At 25.9% G+C, this 20,644-nt stretch overlaps 2 protein-coding genes across 7 annotated transcripts in view; one reads left to right on the top strand and one right to left on the bottom strand.

Annotated features, from left to right (window-relative positions):
- The window catches only part of LOC129968720 (protein ELYS-like), a 55,994-nt gene extending 55,686 nt beyond the window's left edge, over window positions 1–308 (bottom strand). For 4 of the 5 annotated variants that reach the window (XM_056082900.1, XM_056082899.1, XM_056082898.1 and 1 more), the window contains exon 1: window positions 136–308. The gene's annotated coding sequence lies outside the window, so the exon portion shown is untranslated. The remainder of the gene's footprint in view (window positions 1–135) is intronic. The other variant, XM_056082897.1, reaches the window with a different exon arrangement.
- A 256-nt stretch (window positions 309–564) lies between these two features.
- On the top strand, window positions 565–20,566 carry LOC129969245 (coiled-coil domain-containing protein 25-like). 2 transcript variants are annotated; one of them, XM_056083710.1, is made up of 9 exons: window positions 592–635; window positions 731–777; window positions 3,496–3,543; window positions 6,258–6,349; window positions 9,011–9,086; window positions 11,733–11,836; window positions 13,004–13,206; window positions 16,395–16,437; window positions 20,340–20,566. In XM_056083710.1, the coding sequence occupies exons 2-9, from the start codon at window positions 753–755 to the stop codon at window positions 20,370–20,372; spliced, it is 624 nt and encodes a 207-aa protein (XP_055939685.1). In that variant the 5' UTR covers window positions 592–635; window positions 731–752; the 3' UTR covers window positions 20,373–20,566. The 2 variants fall into 2 exon arrangements, with proteins under 2 accessions (XP_055939684.1, XP_055939685.1); XM_056083709.1 differs by having other exon boundaries at window positions 565–777.
- The last annotated feature ends 78 nt before the right edge of the window (window positions 20,567–20,644 follow it).

Below are 20,644 nucleotides of genomic sequence, written 5' to 3'. Positions count from 1 at the left end.
GAAAACGCCAATGATATTTAATGGAACTATTTATAGAAGATTATGGAAGTTTACCACATGCAAACAATTAGAAGACATTTATTTTTTTCTCACTAACTCACAACTTACCGTAAACATTACAAAAATTATACATACCTTGAAGTAATATTAGAAAGAGGTTGAATTAGAGAAGAAAACGATTTAATAATATTTACACTCTCTGTCTGCAAAATTTGATGACAAAGCCTACATCGAAACTAAAAAAACATAAAAAAGTATTAAAATTCAGTAAACATTTTCAAGTTTATACACACTACCTTTATCCTCATTTTAAAAAATATTGCTCACCTGATATGGTTTCAGTTAACTTAATAAGTATTAAAGTGAAAATTTATTAAAAAAAACTTGTAACTCAAAAGAATTCAACCATAAAATGTTTTTATTAAAAATAAAAAGACCGATTCATTTACTTTACATTGTTTTTTCATTAATATTATGTATATTTTAAAGAATAAAAACTAATGCTTGCCTTGCCAAATAATTTTATCTAAATCAACCAATCAATAAAATTAGTAACCGTAACCACACCTCTATCCCAAATAAGCAAAATTTCTTGATGTCAGTATTAATTATGCCCATTACTTTTTTGGAAATAAGTAAATTACAGTGCTATTTATTGTAACTTGTCTTGCAATTATTATTTTTTTGTTAAAATTACTTAACTTTCGACCATCCATTTATTTCTTATCAGGTTTTTTAGTTAGAAGCACAATATGGTGTACTATTTTACAAGCAATGGTAAGCAAATTTCAGGGGTTTTTTTTGAGATTTGAAATTAACTTTGTCATTAGGTTCTGATAAACATTGTTCAAATGGAAAGAAAGTACTGCCTAAGCATTTTGTATGTCATGCTGTTTTTTCAAAGAAAAAAAAACTAATAAAGAATTCTGCATATATATGTAGAAGATAGTTGGGAATGATTTTTTCTAAATCAAAGATTAGAACTATTTCTAATCTCTCCATTAGAAATAGTAACTATAACCCCTTGCTTGATCCTAATTGTTAGTTCTCCAACCATAATATTATTTGTGTTTGAAACAAAAAACTTGATTTTTTTGCCTCTGAAACTCTTATTTTATCAAAGATTTTTTTAAATATTATTTGTAAAATAAAAATATATTAAATGTATAATAAACTAAAAGATATAGTGTTTATAAAATTAGAGTCAAATTATGTTTAAATGTTGCATCCTTTATGTGATATGCATTTTGAAAGAAAATTCAGCAGAGGGAAGAAGGGACGTCCTTGAATACATTTTCTAAATCGCTAAACATGCTAACAATTAAAATTAAAATATTTTCCTAATGTTTTTTAATAAAATTAGTTGTTGGTGTATTATAATGCAATAGCAAGTTGATAATTTTAAATTTATTAAAATATTTATGAGTTTGTATGGATATATAACATAATGTATACTTATATATTTTTTAAATAATATAAAACAATAATCTACTACGATAAAAGAACTGGGCTTCCACTTCTAAAACATAAAATAACATTCCACGCTTTTTCAAAAATTTATTTAAAAGCACCAGTCTCTCTTAACAGGTTTTGTTATTCTTTATTTTTGTTAATAATTGTATCATATGAAGTATGAATTCATACTGTAGATCATTCTATATCATTTCATATTAAAAAATTATTTTCTATCTACAGTCATTTTTACCATTTAATTTAAATTAAGAAGAATTCTACTATTAATATAATAAAGAAATAAGCAATATAATAAATATCAAGTTATGAAAAAAATGAAGCTAAGTCATGAAAGTTAATTATTAAACTTTTGTCACTCTAAATAAGAATTATTTTTAATCTTTTTTTTTATATAAAAATGCCATGAATATGGAAGAAGAAAGAGAAAAATATATTAAATAATGACATATTGCAATCAGTGGAAAGGGTTGTAAAAGAAAATAAAAGTTTTCAAGATGTGGGGGCATCAATGAAGATTTCAAAATTAGTTCTTATTTGGTATGTCCAAACCACTGGATGAAAAGAATGTCAAAATACGTTATTTATTAATTTTGATTTTCCTCAAACCTTGTTCCATTCTTCTCTCATAAGTGTCTCATACCTCCTTCAAATAAGGGAGATGTGGGTCATAAATGTTAAAATTTTTAAATATGCATATAGAAGCTAGTTATTTGCATTTTGTTGTTATTGTATTTTTCGAAATAAATTAAAGAACATACTATTAGATTTTTATAACCTGCTCTCTTAGTAAGTCTAAACCAATGAAGTAAAAAAAGTGAAATCTGTCCCACTCCTCCACTATGTGTGAATTTTAGCCAGTTTAAAACTATCAAAGTAATGATCTGAAACAAATGTTATTTGTAGGCAATGGAATTGTCGTAGGGTCATTAAAATATCAGCCCATAGTTCTGACCTTACTCCTTTAGAATATTTTTGGATAATATACTGCAATGTATTCAGTATAATTTTTAAACACATACACACACACAAAATGTTCCAAGATATTTCAAGCCAAAATGTCTTGGAAGAAACACTAATTGAAACAAAAGAAAATATTGATTCCAATATATGGAGGCAATAGTCAGTTCAGCACCAATTACTTTGAAAGAATTAATATAAAATAAAGATTGGTCAATAAAATACTAAAATAGTGCTTTCAAGAATAAAAGTATTTTTTGTTATTACTTTAAATAATACTCTTATAAAAATAATATATAGTCCAGATATTTTTAAATTGAAAATATACTGTATAAGTTTTATAGCATTAATTATTCTTGAAGTTTAAATTAGCTTGTTTCAATAACATGTATATTTTCACACCTTGTGGGATCATCTTGTAAGACAAGATTCATTTTTCTATATATGCTTTTAATATTTATTTGATGAATATTCATTTTGGTGTCCATATATATTTGGATGGCTGTGCATGTACTTAATGTTTGCCTTGCTAAAACATTTTTATTAATTTATGTATAAGCTTTCAGATAAAAATGTATCTAGATTTCTCTTTTTGGAAAAATTATATATAATGCAGATTTAAAAATGATCTGCATTTTACCAATGTTTATTATCATGAGTATAGACTTTTCTTCTATAAATAAAGGTTTGAATTTCTTAGAAACTTTATACATTTAGTTATAAATACTTTAATGGACATTGCAAAAATAATTCCTCTCATACTAATAATTACTTGCAAACTTTCTGTATGTACTTGATGTGAGACTTTTTATGTGCTTAATTAACATTTTTCTAAAAGGTAGCAATTGTTATTTTTCAAACTAAATTGTTTTACTGTATATATACTGTGTTGTATTGCAATTTAATGATTTACAAACTTGAAGGAAAATTTTATGATAATGTGGGTAGTAATCGTGAATTTGAAAAAATTACGTTTTTATTTAAAATTACTTTTAAATTTTCATAGTTGATAATCTTTATCACATTTTTATGTATTTGTCGTCTTAGATTAATTTTTTTTTCTAGTTGTTGATCCACCAGCAACTATCTATATGGGGTTAGATAAATTTGAAAGTATGTATTTTTATTAATATGCTTGTTTTCTGTTAATTATGCTTTTTTGATTGTTTTCATTTAAATAATAATTTTCTTCTTTTGTATGCATGCTAAGTATATTATATTCATTCACATATCTGTTATGGATTGATAAGTTTTTTTTTTTTTTTTTTTTTTTTTTTAATCTTGAATATTAACAAGTAGTACTTTAATACAAAAGAATCAAACTTTAAAGTTTTAATGAGATTTCACATTATAGACATTTGGCAATTTGGAAAAAAAACTTCAATTGAATTATGTGAAGTAATTAGAATAAATTGGAAAATGCTAGATTGATGAAAATTTATATGGGGGGGGGGAGGGTCTGCATTTAATTTTTAGACTAAGATTGTTTGTAAAATAAGTATCTTTTTAACACATATTTAGTTTTTTTTGCATTCCTAACAGCCTTTGACAGCCAGCTGTTTATCCACAATCTATATTTTAAAGTAATGGGCAATACCAATAAATCAGTCACCAAACCACAATTACTATTCTGCTTTCACCAAATTTTATTTCATATGAAAGTTAATAACACAGTCACAATATTCTCGTGCACTCAACAACCCCGCCATCCATCTTCATTTCACAAGAACCTAAAAACATTATTATTTTACTTTGTTGAATACTCAGAAAATCCTTTACACATATCCCTAATCATAATATCTAAATAACATATCTAATGTATTAATTTTGCCAATTTTTATTTCATCTGAAGCCAATGATCTCTTTGACATGTTGTTAAGTGTTCTCACCATTTGCCACTATTTTCAAGAGATATTGCAAAATAAAATTTCCCAGCTTTTAACTTCAAAAACTGAAGTGATATTGACAATTTCATTGACAATGGATTTTATTGCTTTGTAAGAATAACTTATCAATCAGAATGTTCTATCATTTCTGGGCAGCTTTTATCTAAAATATTATTTTTTTTGGTTTTGTTAAGATGTATTTTATCAAAATAGGTTAACATGACTGTATCAATATAAAATATAGTTTTCAATGGTAACTTAATATTATTAAAATTAATTAATCAACTTTGAATTACTGTATCTTATCACAAAAAGAATAATACAATAATGTTATAAAAGTATTATTTTAAATTGTACTTGTAGAATGGTGATAATGTAATTATCAAAAGAAAATGGTGACTTAAGAGAAGCAAAATTGCCAAGTTGGTGACAAAATCAGCTCAGCACTTGTAACTGTAAGCTTTGTCAAATCTTTATTCTTTAATATCTCTTAAAATGAAAAGAAAAATGATAGACAATCATTGATAATGTATCTGTTCAAATGAAGAAAAAATTATCAAAATTTTTCCAGTGCTTTTAGCAGGAGAACTCTATTATGGGTTTTCTCCTATAGAAAATGTACAAAGATATACATACGAGACCAGATACCTGTTGGATTTTAGAGAGAATCCTATACACCTTATTGAATAATGCAATAACTTTTTCTACATGTGAGCAATAAGTCACCAATATATTATGTAAATGTATTAAGTAGGAGTACTGTAAACAGATAATTCATGTGCTGAAAGTTTAAAGTTAAAATGTTCCAACAGGTATGTTAGGCTGATGAGGATTATTATTGGAATGTGTATATAGAGAGAGGCAGAGAAAGTTTAATAATGGAATTGAATAACCAAAAAATTTTAAATAATTTTAGTTGCATAAGTTCTTGTATTAGGTAAGATTAATTATTTCTTTTTCTTCTTTTAAGTTGAACATCCCTCCCCCCCCCCCACCATCACCACCTTTGAAATAGGGAATATTTGCACTTGAAATTATTTCTAAGAATTTTGAAAGATCAAACTATAAAAGTGAGTGAGCTATGAAAATAAATAAGAGATTTTTACAAATGAGATTAATAGGAGTTGAGATTGCTTAAAGAGATTAAATATGTTGGCCTCCAAATAATTAATAAACTATTTTAAGAATTGTTACAATTAAATGCAGAAATATTGAAGTATCAAGAAATCCTGATAAAATTGCTTACTCTCAAAAGCGTTCATATTTTTCATAGTGAATTTTGATGATTTCGATTGGAAAATTTTCATTAGTGGAATCGGAGTTTCTGCAGCAATTGAATATTGGCATTTTTCAATTAACCTTCATCATTAAGTCATTTAAAAGATCTCTAAGATTTAGAAGGTTTTTTTTTTTTTTTTTGCTAGACCTGTCACTGATAGAAAAATGCTTTTTCTTTCAATTTATTTTCTTTTATTTTACTATCATTATAAATTTTTATTTCATTTTTTTTCTTTGATTATAGAGAAGGTAGTCTATATTTAATGAAAAACATCAATTCTATTGTTTTGAAAAGCTATCAATAAGATTTTGAATATCATACTTTCTTACTTTGGCAAAGTAGCATTTTACTTTATTGTAATTTTTATTCAAGTGTTTTTTTTTTCAATTTGATTTTAATATCCTTTTTGTTTTTAGTAAATTTTGTCTATTTTTTAATTCCACTTCTTTTAAATTATTATCTAGCATTTAACATTTTATTGCTTATTTTTGTATTAATCTTAAGTAATATATTTTATTATCATAGGATTAAAATTTTGCAAATTATTGCAATATTTATAAACATTTTTTCATGAATTGATAGTTGCATAGATATTTTATTTGTTTGATTATATGCTATTTTCTACTTCATGACTTTTATTAATTTTTTATTTTCTTTTTTAGATGAATCTCTCATTAAGTATGGATTTCCAGAAGATATTTGGTTCCATGTTGATGATATGTCATCTGCTCATGTTTATTTAAGATTACAGAAGGTAAAGTATATGATTTTTTTTTTTTTTTTTTGAAATCCAGATTAATTAAAGCTAAAATTAAAAATGAAATAACTATTAAAAGGATGTATGAAAATCAACTGAAAAACTTTTTAGAAGAAAAAAAAATACTTTCTTCAAAGTATTTTTTTTTTAATAAGTATATATATATATATATATATATATATATATATATATATATATATATATATATATATAAATAGACATACAAGAAGTTTAATTTTATCTTCCCTATTATTAAATAAAAACAAACCAGCTTTAAACTTTTGGCAAGGATAAAATTTTTTTTCTCAGTTTATTTCTTTTTTTAGGTCTTTGCATTAACTAATGGATGTATTGTACATTTAGGCCTTTAGTAATCTTCCCCGTCACCTCAACTGATTTTTTTTTCCACATTAGTTATCTTTTTAATTCTCTTTTTCCTATAACATCTATATGACAATGTAATGTTTGACAACGGATTCTAAAACCTTCTGCATTTTTGTGCATATGTTAGGATGAATTTAATTCATCAAAATAGGGGTGAGAGGGAAGATTAAAGGAAGAAATGCTTACATTGAAGAATAAAGTAAACTCAGATTACTCGCAGATTTATGAGATGTAAGAGACATTGTAGATAGTAACACCGATAGAAAAAGGTACTAATACTCAGTAAAAAATTTCAGAACAATTTTTATGTAATGTAAGGGGCATAAACATTGAATTATGTAGAATAAATGAAAAATTTTGTTTTTAAAATTTGGTAATTACTTTTTTATAAAATAATAATGATCTTTTTTATATTAAAAGATTCTTTTGTTAAATGTTATTGAATTTTTTGACAACACTTTAAGATTAACAATGGATAATCGAGAGTTTATTCTATTTAAAATGTTTTGTTTTTATTTAAGTAACTGCTATAAATATGGAATGTCTTTAAAATATTATAAATTTTATTTTCAACATATATGGTATTTTATATATTTTAATATTTAAAAAAACATTATTAATGATTTTTCTACTTAAGAATATTTTATTTTTAAATATATTGCATGAAATAATTAGCAAAGTTTTCTTCATACCACTACAGAAGCTTTTTTGTCCCTGAACTAGTCATATCAATATGCAGTTTTGTGTTAAAGTAAAATGCAGTGAGAAACGATACAACATTCGTATACCTGGAGGGGGGGGGGGAAATTGAGCGAAAAAGTATCTAATGGGGGGGGGTTAAGGTCAAATGTAAATTCCGGAAATGCGCCCATCCTTCCGCGTTTCACCCTTCAATAAAATGTCGAAAAATGGTCATTTCAAGATGGTCTGTTGTTGGTTAAAAATAAATCACATATTAAGCAATATCATTTTATACTATTAATGAGATTTTAATGCACTGCATAAATTAAATTGAATATTTTAAATAAATTTTAAAATAAAGAAATAATCATAAATAAGTAAAAATATGCCAAAAATTTCACATGTAGAAAACCATTGTTATGTTTGGGCTTTGATGAAAGTTCTTTGCTTTGGATTTGCCTTAAAGTTATTGCCTTTATTGTTATTTTACTCGAGACAATTATTTGTTACATTTTTTTTTTATGGTCTGATATTTAAATGAGTAATATTTTAGATTTTGAAGATTTTTACTGTATTTTTGATATTAAAGACTTTTAATCTTTTTATTCTGTAAATTTACAGGAAGTTATTTGTTGAATGGGATATTTTTACACTATAAATACCTTATTTCAAAGAATGTGATGAAACAGGATGTTGTAGAAATTAAAAATATGAATTCTGTACTGGCCATAATTGCTAGTCAATTTTAAAAATCAATTATTTATTGATGGTGTGATTGCATTGATATTTAGGAGCATTACTTGTCCTAGCTCAACATTAGGTTCAATATTAGTTTCTGCGCAGAATTAAAATCGAGATCTATTGGTAAAATATCCCGGAATCCTAAATTTTATTCACAATGATCATAAACCACATAGTATGACACACTGTATTGAAATTTTTGAACCACCAGTGTTTTCACAGGCCCGGCAGTTATTGCCCGAAAAACTATTTAAGAAAGAATTCTCTACTTTTTCAAGCAGGGCTAATTATTCAAATTATTAATTATCAATTTGACCATCCAAAAACCTATGAGCAAGCCCGATACATATTATTCCAAAGAAGAATGGTAAATGTTTGATATGTGGTGGTAATCATCGATTAAATGCTAATATAATCCCTGATTGATATCAAGTACCTCATATCCAAAACTTGCTTGGTAAGAAAGTATTTTTAAAATTGGACCTAGTTAAAAGCGTATAATCAAATAACTATTGAGAATTCTGATATACCTAAAATAGCAGTTATAATACCAACAGGATTTTTTGAATATGTATCTGTGCCTTTTGGATTGCATAATGCAGCACAGACATTTCAACATTTTTTTAAATTATGTATTGTGTGATTTAGATTTTTGTATTGCATATTTAGATGGCATATTTATTTTTTTCAGAGACAGAGGTGTAACATATGTTACACTTAGATACAGTTTTAAATGCTTAAACAATTTCGATTTTGTAATCAAATTGAATAAATGCTTCAGAACATTTAAAGTTATTTCTTGGAATTAATCTCCAAAATGATTTCTCTTCTAAATTGGAATTTTTATTTCAGAATCAAACAATTGATGACATTCCACCTGCTTTGATACAAGACTGTGCACAACTTGTTAAAGCAAATAGTATACAAGGTAGGCTGTATTATAATATAATCAAAATCATTAAAAGTTATATTATGCATGCTAATATTATTATGATACAATAATAATATATGATAATTATGTTATTACTGTATAATTATTATAACAGTGAATATCATCAGCATTTACAGTTAATTTTTTTCTTATATAAGCTTCAAGATTATATAATCACAAAATATGTTGCATTGACAGAACCCAATGTCTTTGGGTCATTTTGAAAATTATAATAAAGTATAAATCCATACTTTTGCTTTAATTAATTTTTAGTATTTCATAGCTATTGGTATCTTAAATATGTATAAAGTTTCTTTAAGATGAAAAATTTAAATTCTTAATTCAATTTTGAATGAATAAAAATATATTGGTCTAGATCTTTTTTTGAGGGGGGGGGGGCATAACATAATTTTGAACATATTATGTAAAATTTCGAAAGTCTTCTTTTGGATGTTACTATTAATGTTTTCTATTATTATTATTTGTTAAATTATAATCCACTTATTTTATATCAAACAGTGTTAAATGTTAAACAGTGTTTTACAGTACTGTATCAAATGATATATCTTCAGTTAGAAGTTGAATGTATGCAATTTAGATAAATTTTCCATTGCCAACTGTTAGAAAGTTTTATATATAATCATGTTTTTACAATTCATCATTTTTGCTTTATTCTGTTCAATCCTTGTTGAATATGCCTGTGTTAACATTCCACTACTTTAAACATGCACCTCCTTTTAACAGCTGCACGCTTCAGTCTACTTTAATTTCTTGTTTTTGTCCATAAACTCCGAATTTTCAAATATTTTATTATTGCTAGGCATTTTAAGTATCAAATTTTGATGATATAAATTTTTTATTTAGTAATTACTAAGGATATTATCAATTAAGTTTTCAATAAATAAATTGCTTAGGATAAAAACATTAAGTCAACTTTTTCAAAAAAAAAAAAAGTTAAAATGATTAAATATTAATACCATTAAATGAGGCATTTCATTTATTTCAAAAAGCAGTAAACAAATTCTCTAAATTGTTTTATTTGAACATTTTTATACCAGATATACAGTGAGATTGAACAATTGATCTGTTAGTTCAATTAATGTAAGGTCTTTTTCCAACAGGAACACCTTGCCAAGATGAAAACTGATTTGGAATGCCTCCATCAGGAAACCTCCCTTGCATTTTTTAGGTTAGTGTGGATAGGAATTTTTGCAGCTAAAAGATATAAAAAAATTGTTATTAATATTTTTCAACTAATCACCAAACACACTTTTTTCTTGGTTTTACATCTGAATTTTGCACTCATTTTATAAAGAAATTTATAGCACAGTGTGATATTTTGAATTATAATGTAAAGTGTTTCCTGGAAGAGGCTTCTCTTTTGCTACTTCTATAAGATATGAATTTTGAAAGAGTGGAAAGTATTAGAGAATAAAAAATAGAATTAATACTATTACAATTTTTTAAACAAGGTTATTACATTTTATGATAGTTTCAATTTGGGTAGTTGTCTTTGTTCAAAAGTGTAGATGATTTAAAAAAAAATAATACTCTGTGTTAATAATAATATAACTAATTATAATCCTATATAAAATGAGAGAAATAAATATTTGTAATTAACAAAGATATTTTAGACTTAGAATTTGACTTTGAAACTTTTGGAGTTTCTGTAATGTTTATTTGCAGTCATACGGAAGAAAAATTTAGTTGAAATAATATATTCTGCTTATTTTGAAATATCTTAAAACATTAACACCTAATTTCCTATTTATAGAACAATTAAGACACCTAAATATATTGTGTTCTATTATTTCTTTTTGCTTTATTTAATGTACTACTACATAACTCCTAAACAGGTTTCATCTGGCATATAATCCTATATGTGTTATTGACCAGATTTTGCAATGAAAATGGCTTCTCTTTCTCTTTTTTTTCCCAAAAATGTTTCCCATTTTTGTTATAATTTCAAATTAATATAAGAAATTCAAAAGCAATCTTTAGTTCTTTTTGTATTTCATATTTTAAAAAAAAATCTTTTAATGTATAGATAAAAAGTTTTTTTAAATAATTTTCTACCATTTTTTTAATGATAAAATGAATCAATTTTTATCTCATTATTTTAATTTTAGTGCGGTAAAGAAAGGAGTGAATTGGTAAAAAATTTTATAAAAATTGGTCCTAAAAGTATGTTTTAACCTATTATGTAAGGAAAAAAGGTGTCTACATGCTGATATTTTCCATTCTTTAAAGTTTTTACTTCTTGGTAATCCGAGTTAATTTTTAATTACAATTAATGAGGAAATTCATGTACTTCACATATATATTTTCCACATTTGTACTTAATTGTATATGGACTTATTAGAAATTTTTCTTTCAGCTATGTCATCAATATACTTTTCATAAAATTCTTCTGCAATTAATGCTTTTCAGTCTGACAATTATTAATAGAAATAGAATTGATATTTTATCATATTGTGAATTTCTTGTTTTAAGTATTTTATTTGATGTAATAATTAACATTAATGGATTCTATTTCTATAAGTATTAAATTTTCTACAATCACATTGATGATAATGAATTTTAATTTTTTTAAAGCTTTGTTCTTTCTAAAGGAATTAAAATTGCCTTTATTATGTTTTTTAGGTTGTAAGAAAAATAATATACAAGTTGTCTATACAGAATGGTCTAACTTGAAGAAAACAGGTGATATGGTTGTTGGTCAAGTTGCTTTTCATAATTCCAAAAAGGTAATTAAAATTATTTAGTAGAAAATTTCTGAATAAAACATTTTTTTTTTTTTTTCAACCTGTGACATTTTATACAGATATTACATCATTGTGTTAATACCATTGATTTTTCTGTATTCTGCTTATGTTCCCAATAGCATCAATATTTCTATTTTAAAAACCAATGGATAGTATTTAAACTTATGAAAACAATATTAACTGTTGCAAAACACATTCTACAAGACAGATTGTTTGATTTAAATATGCTTTGAAGCAGGAAAATGTGCTCATAAGAGTGATTTTTTTTTTTAAATCAGTAATATTTTGCCATTTTTCTATGACAACTCCCAAAAATATTATTGCACAAGTTTGAGTTTTATATTCAACATAATATTTCAAAAATTGTCCTTGGTTGCAATGAATATTGTTGTTTACTGTTGCATCAAATACTTTATTCTCATTATTGAAAACTAAAGAAAAAAGATTTGGTTTTATATCTATGTAGAGCAGATATAAAGTATTAAATTAACTCATCTTAAATGTTTCTCATTTTGATAGTTAAAAATATTTTTGGAGGGAATAATGAACATGAATTTATGTATAAAAGATTTAATTGAAGTAAAAAATCAATATTCATGTGGAACCAACTGCTTGTCAAAAGTAGTTTTTTTTTTTTTTTTTTTTTTTTTTTTTTTTTTTTTAAATAACAGATTTTCTATTAACGATGGAAGATCTCATTTCAATTTTAATAATTAACCATAATGATTAAGCATGATTTTGTGTAAAATTTGAAATATAACTATCCTATATAAATTATTCAGAAATCTTTGTTACATTTATAGATTTCCTAAGCATATGTTGGTTGAATAAGAATAATTAAAGTTTTGTAAAAGAAAGTCACATAAATTGCTTTCTTGTGATTATTTCTTTGCAACTCTTCAGTGAGAGTGCTGTGTTAATTATTGGTTAATTGCGGTACCCATCTCTATAAAAAAAACATAAATTCTGTTGTTTATGGTATGCTATCATCCATCTTTCTATTTTTATTTCATGTTATCACCCATTTTTTTAGATTTGCCATTATAATTTTAAATTAATTTCATTTGAGCTAATTTATGCTGTTTTTATATGTAAAGTGCTTTAAAATTTGTCGCTGGTTCATTTCCTATTAAGAATTTCTCTCTATAGGTTAAGACTATAAAAGTGGAGAAGAAATTAAATGATGTTTTGAATAGACTTAATAAAACTAAAGTGGAAAGATTTCCTTGTTTGCAAACTGAAAGAGAAGAAAGGGACCGACAGGAAAGAGCTGAGCAAAAAGAAAAACAAAGAAAATTAAAAGAACAAGAGAAACAGGAAGCTGCTCGAAAGGAAGAAGAAGAAAAATTAAGGTATAAGTGTAATTTTCTTTTACTTGCCACAGCTTGTGTATTTCCTCAGTTTTTATTGTACAAATAGAAGTTTGAAAAAGATTTTTATTCACGAATTCTTAGTAATTGCTTCAAATTAATAACAAAAATTAGAAAACAATTTGAAATAAATTAAAACAATTTTTATATTTTAGTAATGAGATCATTGAGAATTCAAGAAAATAGAATCTCTTATAATGTAGACTTGCATTACAAATTAGGCCTATGACAAAAATGTCTTTTCATTATCCCTCTTTACAACAACAAAATAATAAATTATGTACTGGGAAGGAGGAACAGTAAGCAGAAGATATTTTGCAAACCAGGAAAATTACATGGAAGAAAGCAAATAAAAGATTGCCGCTTTTAAAAAAATATTTTTTACTGAACATTGCTTGCTTATGCTATATAGCTTTGTTGCTATATCGAGTGAATTTTTAAAACTTTGGCAACATTCAAATTTATATGCCATTAAATTAAAAAATGAGCATCTTTTATATCATAATCTGTTTAATTAAGGTTTTCTGAAATGTAAAATTACATATATTTGTAATGTAGTCCTTTAAAATTAGCAGTGGTTTGTATAATGTATAGTTTATTGAATTTTTTTTTTTTTTTTTTTTTTTTTTTTTTTTTTTTTAAGATACTTTGATAAGCGTCTTAGTTTAACATTGCAGTGCAAGGAAGAAACATTTCAACATACACAATCACAGATACAACTGAATTACTGTCAGAAAATACATTATTGCAATTTAGACAGACTACTACTAATAATAAATACACAGTTTGAAGGGTTGCTAGTGAAATGTAAAGGTGTTGACATGTAAGTGATTTAATTTTAAATCTGTATCATTTTCCATACTGATTTAACTGCAGAAGACAAATTAAAACTTTGCATGGTGTAAATTTTGCAGCTGGCTTCGCTGAGCATGAAGGAATAAGCTATAGAAACATTGTTACTGTTCAGGTGAAAGTTTAAGTCTAAAAATTCTGATTTTGTGGCACATACCTCATTATCATCTTCAAATAATACTCTGCAGCCTAGTAAAAGCTGCTAATTTCATTGAATTTCTATTGTTGAGAAACAAAGGTCAAAATTTCATTTTTTTATTGCCACTCAGTATAAAAATCAAGTTTCCATTGTAACTTTTAGTGGTTTTACTGTCAGTTTGTTAGTCACTAAGAGGAAGTCTTAATATTGCTGGAAATTATAGGTTTTAGTCTCAGTAATTCTTAACAGTAAACACTGGTGGCAAATTGCCTGAAGTGATTCGTGGCAAATTCACATAGTGGAAAGAGCTGCATGTGAAGGTGACGTTGGCAATGATTTCAGGGTTGTTTTGGAAGCACCTAGATGCTAGGGTCTTTCATCTCCCATTCAGCTGAATTGAATGTTTTAGTAATAAAAACAATATATCTTGAATGTAATTTTTAAAGTATAAAAACTTAATACGGCATAACTGGAAATTAAATTTGTTTTAACAAAAAAAAGTCAATAAAAAAATAAGCGAATAACTCTCCTATGTAATTACTTATAATCTTGAATTAGTAAAGTTGAAGATTGTCCTAGATTATAATTAGTGGCCAAATGTTGTTTCCTGAAATTCGTTTTGGGTCAGAGACTGACAAGATAAATGCTATACTATGGATCTTTCTTCTAAGACTAAAGTGGTGGTGATCATAATTGAAATCAAAATATAGCAGCTCAATATATTCAAACAACTCAATATTTATTAAAAATTTCTGGAATATAAACATTTAATGATTGAATGTGATTATATATATTATTAAATAGACATTCACTACTCTAGGTCGAATAAGGCTTTTTCATGTTTATGAACTTAAGTCCAGTAATTTTCTTAATTCTTAACCTTTTTTTTTATGCATATATTCTACAGAATAAAACGAGAAATGCAAAGTAATATCAACTGAATGGTGTAAAATGATTCTGCTTTAAAAATGAGTATCCTGGGTTGATACTTTTTTACATGGATGCATAGAAAATTATCTGAAAATGCATTCCTGTGATCAAGGAATAAGGACATTTAAGATTTTTTATACTTTCAAAAGCTTATACTTCTCCCATTCCAGTCTCTGAATAAAAGTTTAATGACTTGATTTAATGAAATGAAAAGGGCCACAAGAGTTTGATTCTCTGTATAAATACCTGCCAAGATCAAAGACCTGCCTCTAAGAATCTAAATTCAAAATAAAATCAGGAAAATGGTTTTAAAAATTGAGCTGATTTTGTTTAAAAGTAAAATAAGTGTAGATAAAATAAATTATTGTTTTTGCAGCAATTGTTTATTTAAATTATTTCATAAACACAGAATATCAGATGTATTGAATGTCAAATGCAGTTTCAGAGTAAATATTTAATACAATGAATTAATCTACATCAATATAAATTATAGTTAATAATATATTTTTCTGGGCTAGCTTTGTTTGTGTATAACTTATACATATAGAAATTAATAAAACTGAAGATATAATTAAATGACTTCAGTTATTTTATTATTACTGATACAAAAGAAGTTGCAAGAGCAGTTTACATTATGACATATAAAAATCATTAGGTTTTCAAAAAATATTTGATAAACTTGTACAGCAATTAGACCTTCCAGTTAATTATATTGTATTATAAATCATTCATAACATTATTGATAAACCTACTATTGAAGTTAGGAATCTATAAAGTAATTTTTGTTATTTTTGTAGCAACTTAGAAGTTTAAATTGGCAATATCTCAATACTGCATTTTTAGTTTTAGTGATTTTTACCTGAATACTGATAATATATTTAAATAATATGGAGAATTTATTTGCAAACATCAGCAAAATCATGTTACTGTCGCTTAAAAGATTTTTCAGTAATTTTGAATATGCATACTGCAAATATGCACTCAGTAGGTCTAAATATATATATATATATATATATAATATATATAATCTTAAAATGTATGAATAAATTAGCAAAGTTAATTTTAACATGGGATTAAATGATTTTTCAGAACTCTGTGCTCTGATATTTATCTGAATATCACATTTGTTGTTGTTAAATTCTGATCAGTTGTTGTTTTTATCTAATTAATTACTCTTTCTAAAGAATATTTTCATTTTGTATGCTCTGCTTTGTTGATTTTTTTTTTTTTTTTTTCTTTTTTCAAATAGAAACTATGCAACTCTTATGAATGCACAAATGCAGTCAAACCAGGTAAGATTCCTTTCTTTTATAAAAGCTTCTCATGTTTTACATTGGTGTTATTACTATTTTTAATCTCTATTGCCATATGGCTCAAAAATGTACTATCTTCGATCAAAAACAAACATTAAAACTACTGTTAAATTTAGCTTCCTTATGTTTGTTTATATATAATATTGTGACAGTTAATGTAATTAACTGTTTATTATTTATGATAACCTATAAAAGTGATTAATAAATTTATTACATTGACCAGTTAGTATTAATGGATAAATTGTTTAATTTCTGAAAAAAAAATTGGGGAGGGGGGAAGATTTATGATGATGCATTATTAAAAAGGGTAAAGGAGAGTTAGATAAAACAAAAAGTGTTTATTTATACAAATAATGTGATTTTTCTTATATTTAAATGAATTAAAATCAAAAAATTTAAAAAGTTTTTTTTTTCTTCCATCAAAAATTAAAATATAAATTTTTCAGCGAAAGCATCTTATTCACATTGTTGCAATTCCATGCTGTATTATGGTAGGATTTTGTACAACTTGTTTGTTGCAGGAACTTGCTTCAAAATACATTGAATGAGATTTTATGCATAAAATGTTTTTTGATTATTTTTATTTTCTGTTAAATGCTGTAGAGAAAAAGTGTTGTAATTGTCAAAAAATTCGAATTTGAGGTTTTGACGAATTTTCACATTTTGGACCTCCTTGAGTGCAAAAACACATTTTTGGAAATTGTCTGTGTTTGACATAGATAATTCAAAAATGCTTTGAACTAAATGGATAAAATTCAATATACACACGTTTTTTAACACAGTTTTTACACCAAATTTGTAGGTTTCTATAAAATTTTGAGCAAATCCATTAAGAACACATCTGTTTATCCAACTGTTGGAATAAAATTTAATGCAAATACTACAAATTAAAAAGAGCTAAATGGATAAATTTTAGTACACATATTTAACATTTATATTGTAACCTGTGAAATTCCGAGCCAAATTCAACAAAGGGTGATCATTGGTTGGTTTATATTTTCAGAAACATGTAAATGGCATGACTTAAAAACATGAAGACTTAAATATAACAGACTTGTTATGCGATTTTGTGACTACAAGTATAGTTCCATGTCAAATTTTTGTTCAGTCGATTGGAAAAAAATGCATCTAAAATAAAAATTCAATCACCAAGGACCACACAATATATTCAGTAAAAGTGCTGAATTAATTCAAAAGATTAATAGGGGAGACCGGGGCAGGTTAACACAAATTTTGATAGCAAATTTTTCTTATTTTTTTTGGTAATGATTAAATAGCTGATATGTGTTCCAAAACATTCTTATATCCTTTGACTAGTATAAAACGGAATTAATAACAGTTTGGTTAAAAAAATAAATGAGCAACATCAAGTTGAATGAACTATCTCAGTCAATGTGCCCTGGAGCCAGGGTACGTTGGCACCATACGCAGGCCAGGTTGGCATTATATATTTCTACTTTCCTTAATTTTTCTGTAAGTATTTATCTAAAAAGAAAATTTTAAAAAAATGTTTTTAACTATGAACTTTTATTGAATTAATGTTTAATTAACAAAATTGCACTTTCTTTTTCGAATTTAGGGACATTTAATCAAGATACAAGGAAATGAGATCAAGTTCAAATTGCAAAATTGTTTTTACAGCTTTGTTACCCCAGTGTTCAAAAGAAGTAGCAGAAACATTTTTAAATCAGCCCTTGAGACTACTGCTATTTCAGCATTATTGGGAAAAATAAACGCTTTCGTCATTTTAGAACTTTTCTTGAGGAAACTCGCCTTCCATTTTTGGAGGCTCTTTTAATTCAAAATTTTAGCCGCAAAAATTTTGAAATTTTTTTATTTTCAATTAACGGCTTTTACATTAACCTCTGGGTCTTTTTCTAAATTCAAATAATCCAAGCCCTTGATCAACTCGCAGTTGATAACAAAATCATCATCGGGAGACAACCATTCTTCTTCTTCTCTTTCAGAATAAAATATTTGTCTCCTAAATTTCTTTTTCTTTCTCTGCATTTCATCTTTCGACACTTTCCTATTTTTTAGCTTGCCTTCTACAATTTTTTTATTGTGTAAACTTTTGTCTTGGTTTTTACAGTTGTTTTTAATCCTTTTATCATAACAGCATGTTTTTTGTGTGCTGTGTATCTTTCATGGGGGTATCACAGAATAGCAGCCTGCCTCTTCCTTTATCCTCTTCTTATTCCTCGTCTTATGCCAGCCTTTGATAATGGCCAACTCAGATGTCACTCTCGTCATCTGACTGCTGGTTCAAAATTACGAGGTCTGTACCCAAATAAACCTAGTTTTGCTTTAAAGTGGGATGTTAATATAACTAAACTAACTTACTAAATTTCCACGAATCAGGCACTTTCCGTTTTAATGAAATAGAAAACTGGTAAGTAAATTTGGGTACTTCTTTCGGACTGAGACCAAAATAAACATCTGAAGCTCGTTTTACATATTCTGCGAGATATGCTTTTTCCTGACAACTGAAAAAGTTTTGAGTTTACAGGTAGTTGATGGACACTCGCGGTTTTTGAAGCTTTTTGGCAGTAGCGTTTTAGGGAAAGCAAAGGTGTCCCATACTTTTAGCAGCCTTTGAATACAACAATTCTTTATGAAATATATCTTACTGCTTCAAAAATAGCCTCCCGAGAGTCGAAGCTCGAATTGTCGTACTCTTTCTGTTTCTAACCATTACTGAATATATATATATATATATATATATATATATATATATATATATATATAATATAATATAATATAATTAGTTGTTAACATCATTCAAATTACAATGCCAACTTGCCCCTTCCGGCTTGGTGTCAACATGCCTTGTTCTGCCATTTTTATTTTTATTCCAATTTGAAAAATAAATATTAAATTAAAAGACATACTTTCATGCATATGTTCAAGAACATCTAAATACTAAATGTAACACGGAATAAACTTCATTGGTAATATTGTATTCTCTAGAAGAAATTCAAGTGAGTGATAAATAATTACTTTTTAAGCAAAAAATAACAATTTAACCTCTAGTTTCTGCAGGTCCGTATGAAATTGACTAAAAACTTATGAGCTTATGAAGTCATTCTTCACTCTGCTCCCACTTCTTCTGTCATTTAGTGGTTTTTAACAGTGCTATTAGCCAAGTGCCAGCTTGCCCCTGGTGCCAACTAGCCCTGGTCTCCCCTATTCTGTAAATATTGTGCGTCAACGCCATACAAAGTATTCTCTGGTATAACACCTTTATTAGAGAGTCTGCAAGAAAACTTTGAGGGGACCACGCCCATTAATTTTCCTTAACAAATTTTTTTAATTATATTTTTAGATGTAGAGGAATTATCAAATATTTTTAAATCAATCGGTTGGCTGAATAATTTTGATTGCCCGACAGTTCATTTTCAGCTGTAAAAGCTTATTCTACGAAAGATATTCATTTTCAAATAATTGAAATTTTTTTTTTGTTGCATTGCTTTCTCAATGAAATTTACATTGCAATTTTTTAATATATAAAAATATCAAATTTGGCATAATTAAAGTATTAGTTATAAAGATTAATGCTACCAATAAAACATTAATTGATTATGACATGCATTTCCTAATTTAATTGCTTGAAAATTTTACAAAATGGTTTGATAGCTAAAATTTTTATCTAATAGTGGTTTAAAAGGTTATGGAAAATAAATAGCATTTTGATTTCTAGAAATACTTTTATCCTTAAAAAAATATATCAATTGCATTGTATTAATATAAAATAATTTATTAATTGATATTGAGTTTAAATTTTTCTTTTTTGTTCATCATCAAGATTACATAATAAGACAACAATTATTAAGGATTAATTTATTCATTATCAAATCTAAAATTGTTTATTTATATTTTAGGATGGTGGTGAAGATTCCGATGACTTCATGTGAAATTAATGGAATTTTTGATAATAAAAATTCTTTGAAGTTTTGATTTTGTATTGTATAAAGAAATGTTATAAAATTATAATTGGCTTAATAATCTGACTTTAAAGAATTTTTCTTATTGTCAAAAAAATCCTTTTGTTTTTATTGCAACAAATATTTGAATACTGGCAATAAAATGTTGATGAAAGAAATGGAAATTATTGTTTTGTTTTCTCATTATTCTGAAAAGTTTCCTTTAATATTTCACTTTACTTTTTTTATGCAGTAATCAAAAA

This window comes from Argiope bruennichi, chromosome 5 (assembly GCF_947563725.1).
Source record: "Argiope bruennichi chromosome 5, qqArgBrue1.1, whole genome shotgun sequence".
Lineage (NCBI taxonomy): Eukaryota > Metazoa > Arthropoda > Arachnida > Araneae > Araneidae > Argiope > Argiope bruennichi.
The sequence above is the reverse complement of the archived record's forward strand: the minus strand, read 5'-3'. Positions and strand labels throughout refer to the sequence as shown.

What these genes read in the sequence shown, in the direction of transcription:
- LOC129969245 (XM_056083709.1), top strand. Translation starts at nt 753, where the DNA reads ATGGTGTACTATTTTACAAGCAATG. An exon ending in GGGGTTAGATAAATTTGAAA is followed by an intron (nt 3,544 to 6,257) that starts GTATGTATTTTT and finishes TTTCTTTTTTAG; the next exon opens with ATGAATCTCTCATTAAGTAT. An exon ending in CTTTTCATAATTCCAAAAAG is followed by an intron (nt 11,837 to 13,003) that starts GTAATTAAAATT and finishes TTCTCTCTATAG; the next exon opens with GTTAAGACTATAAAAGTGGA.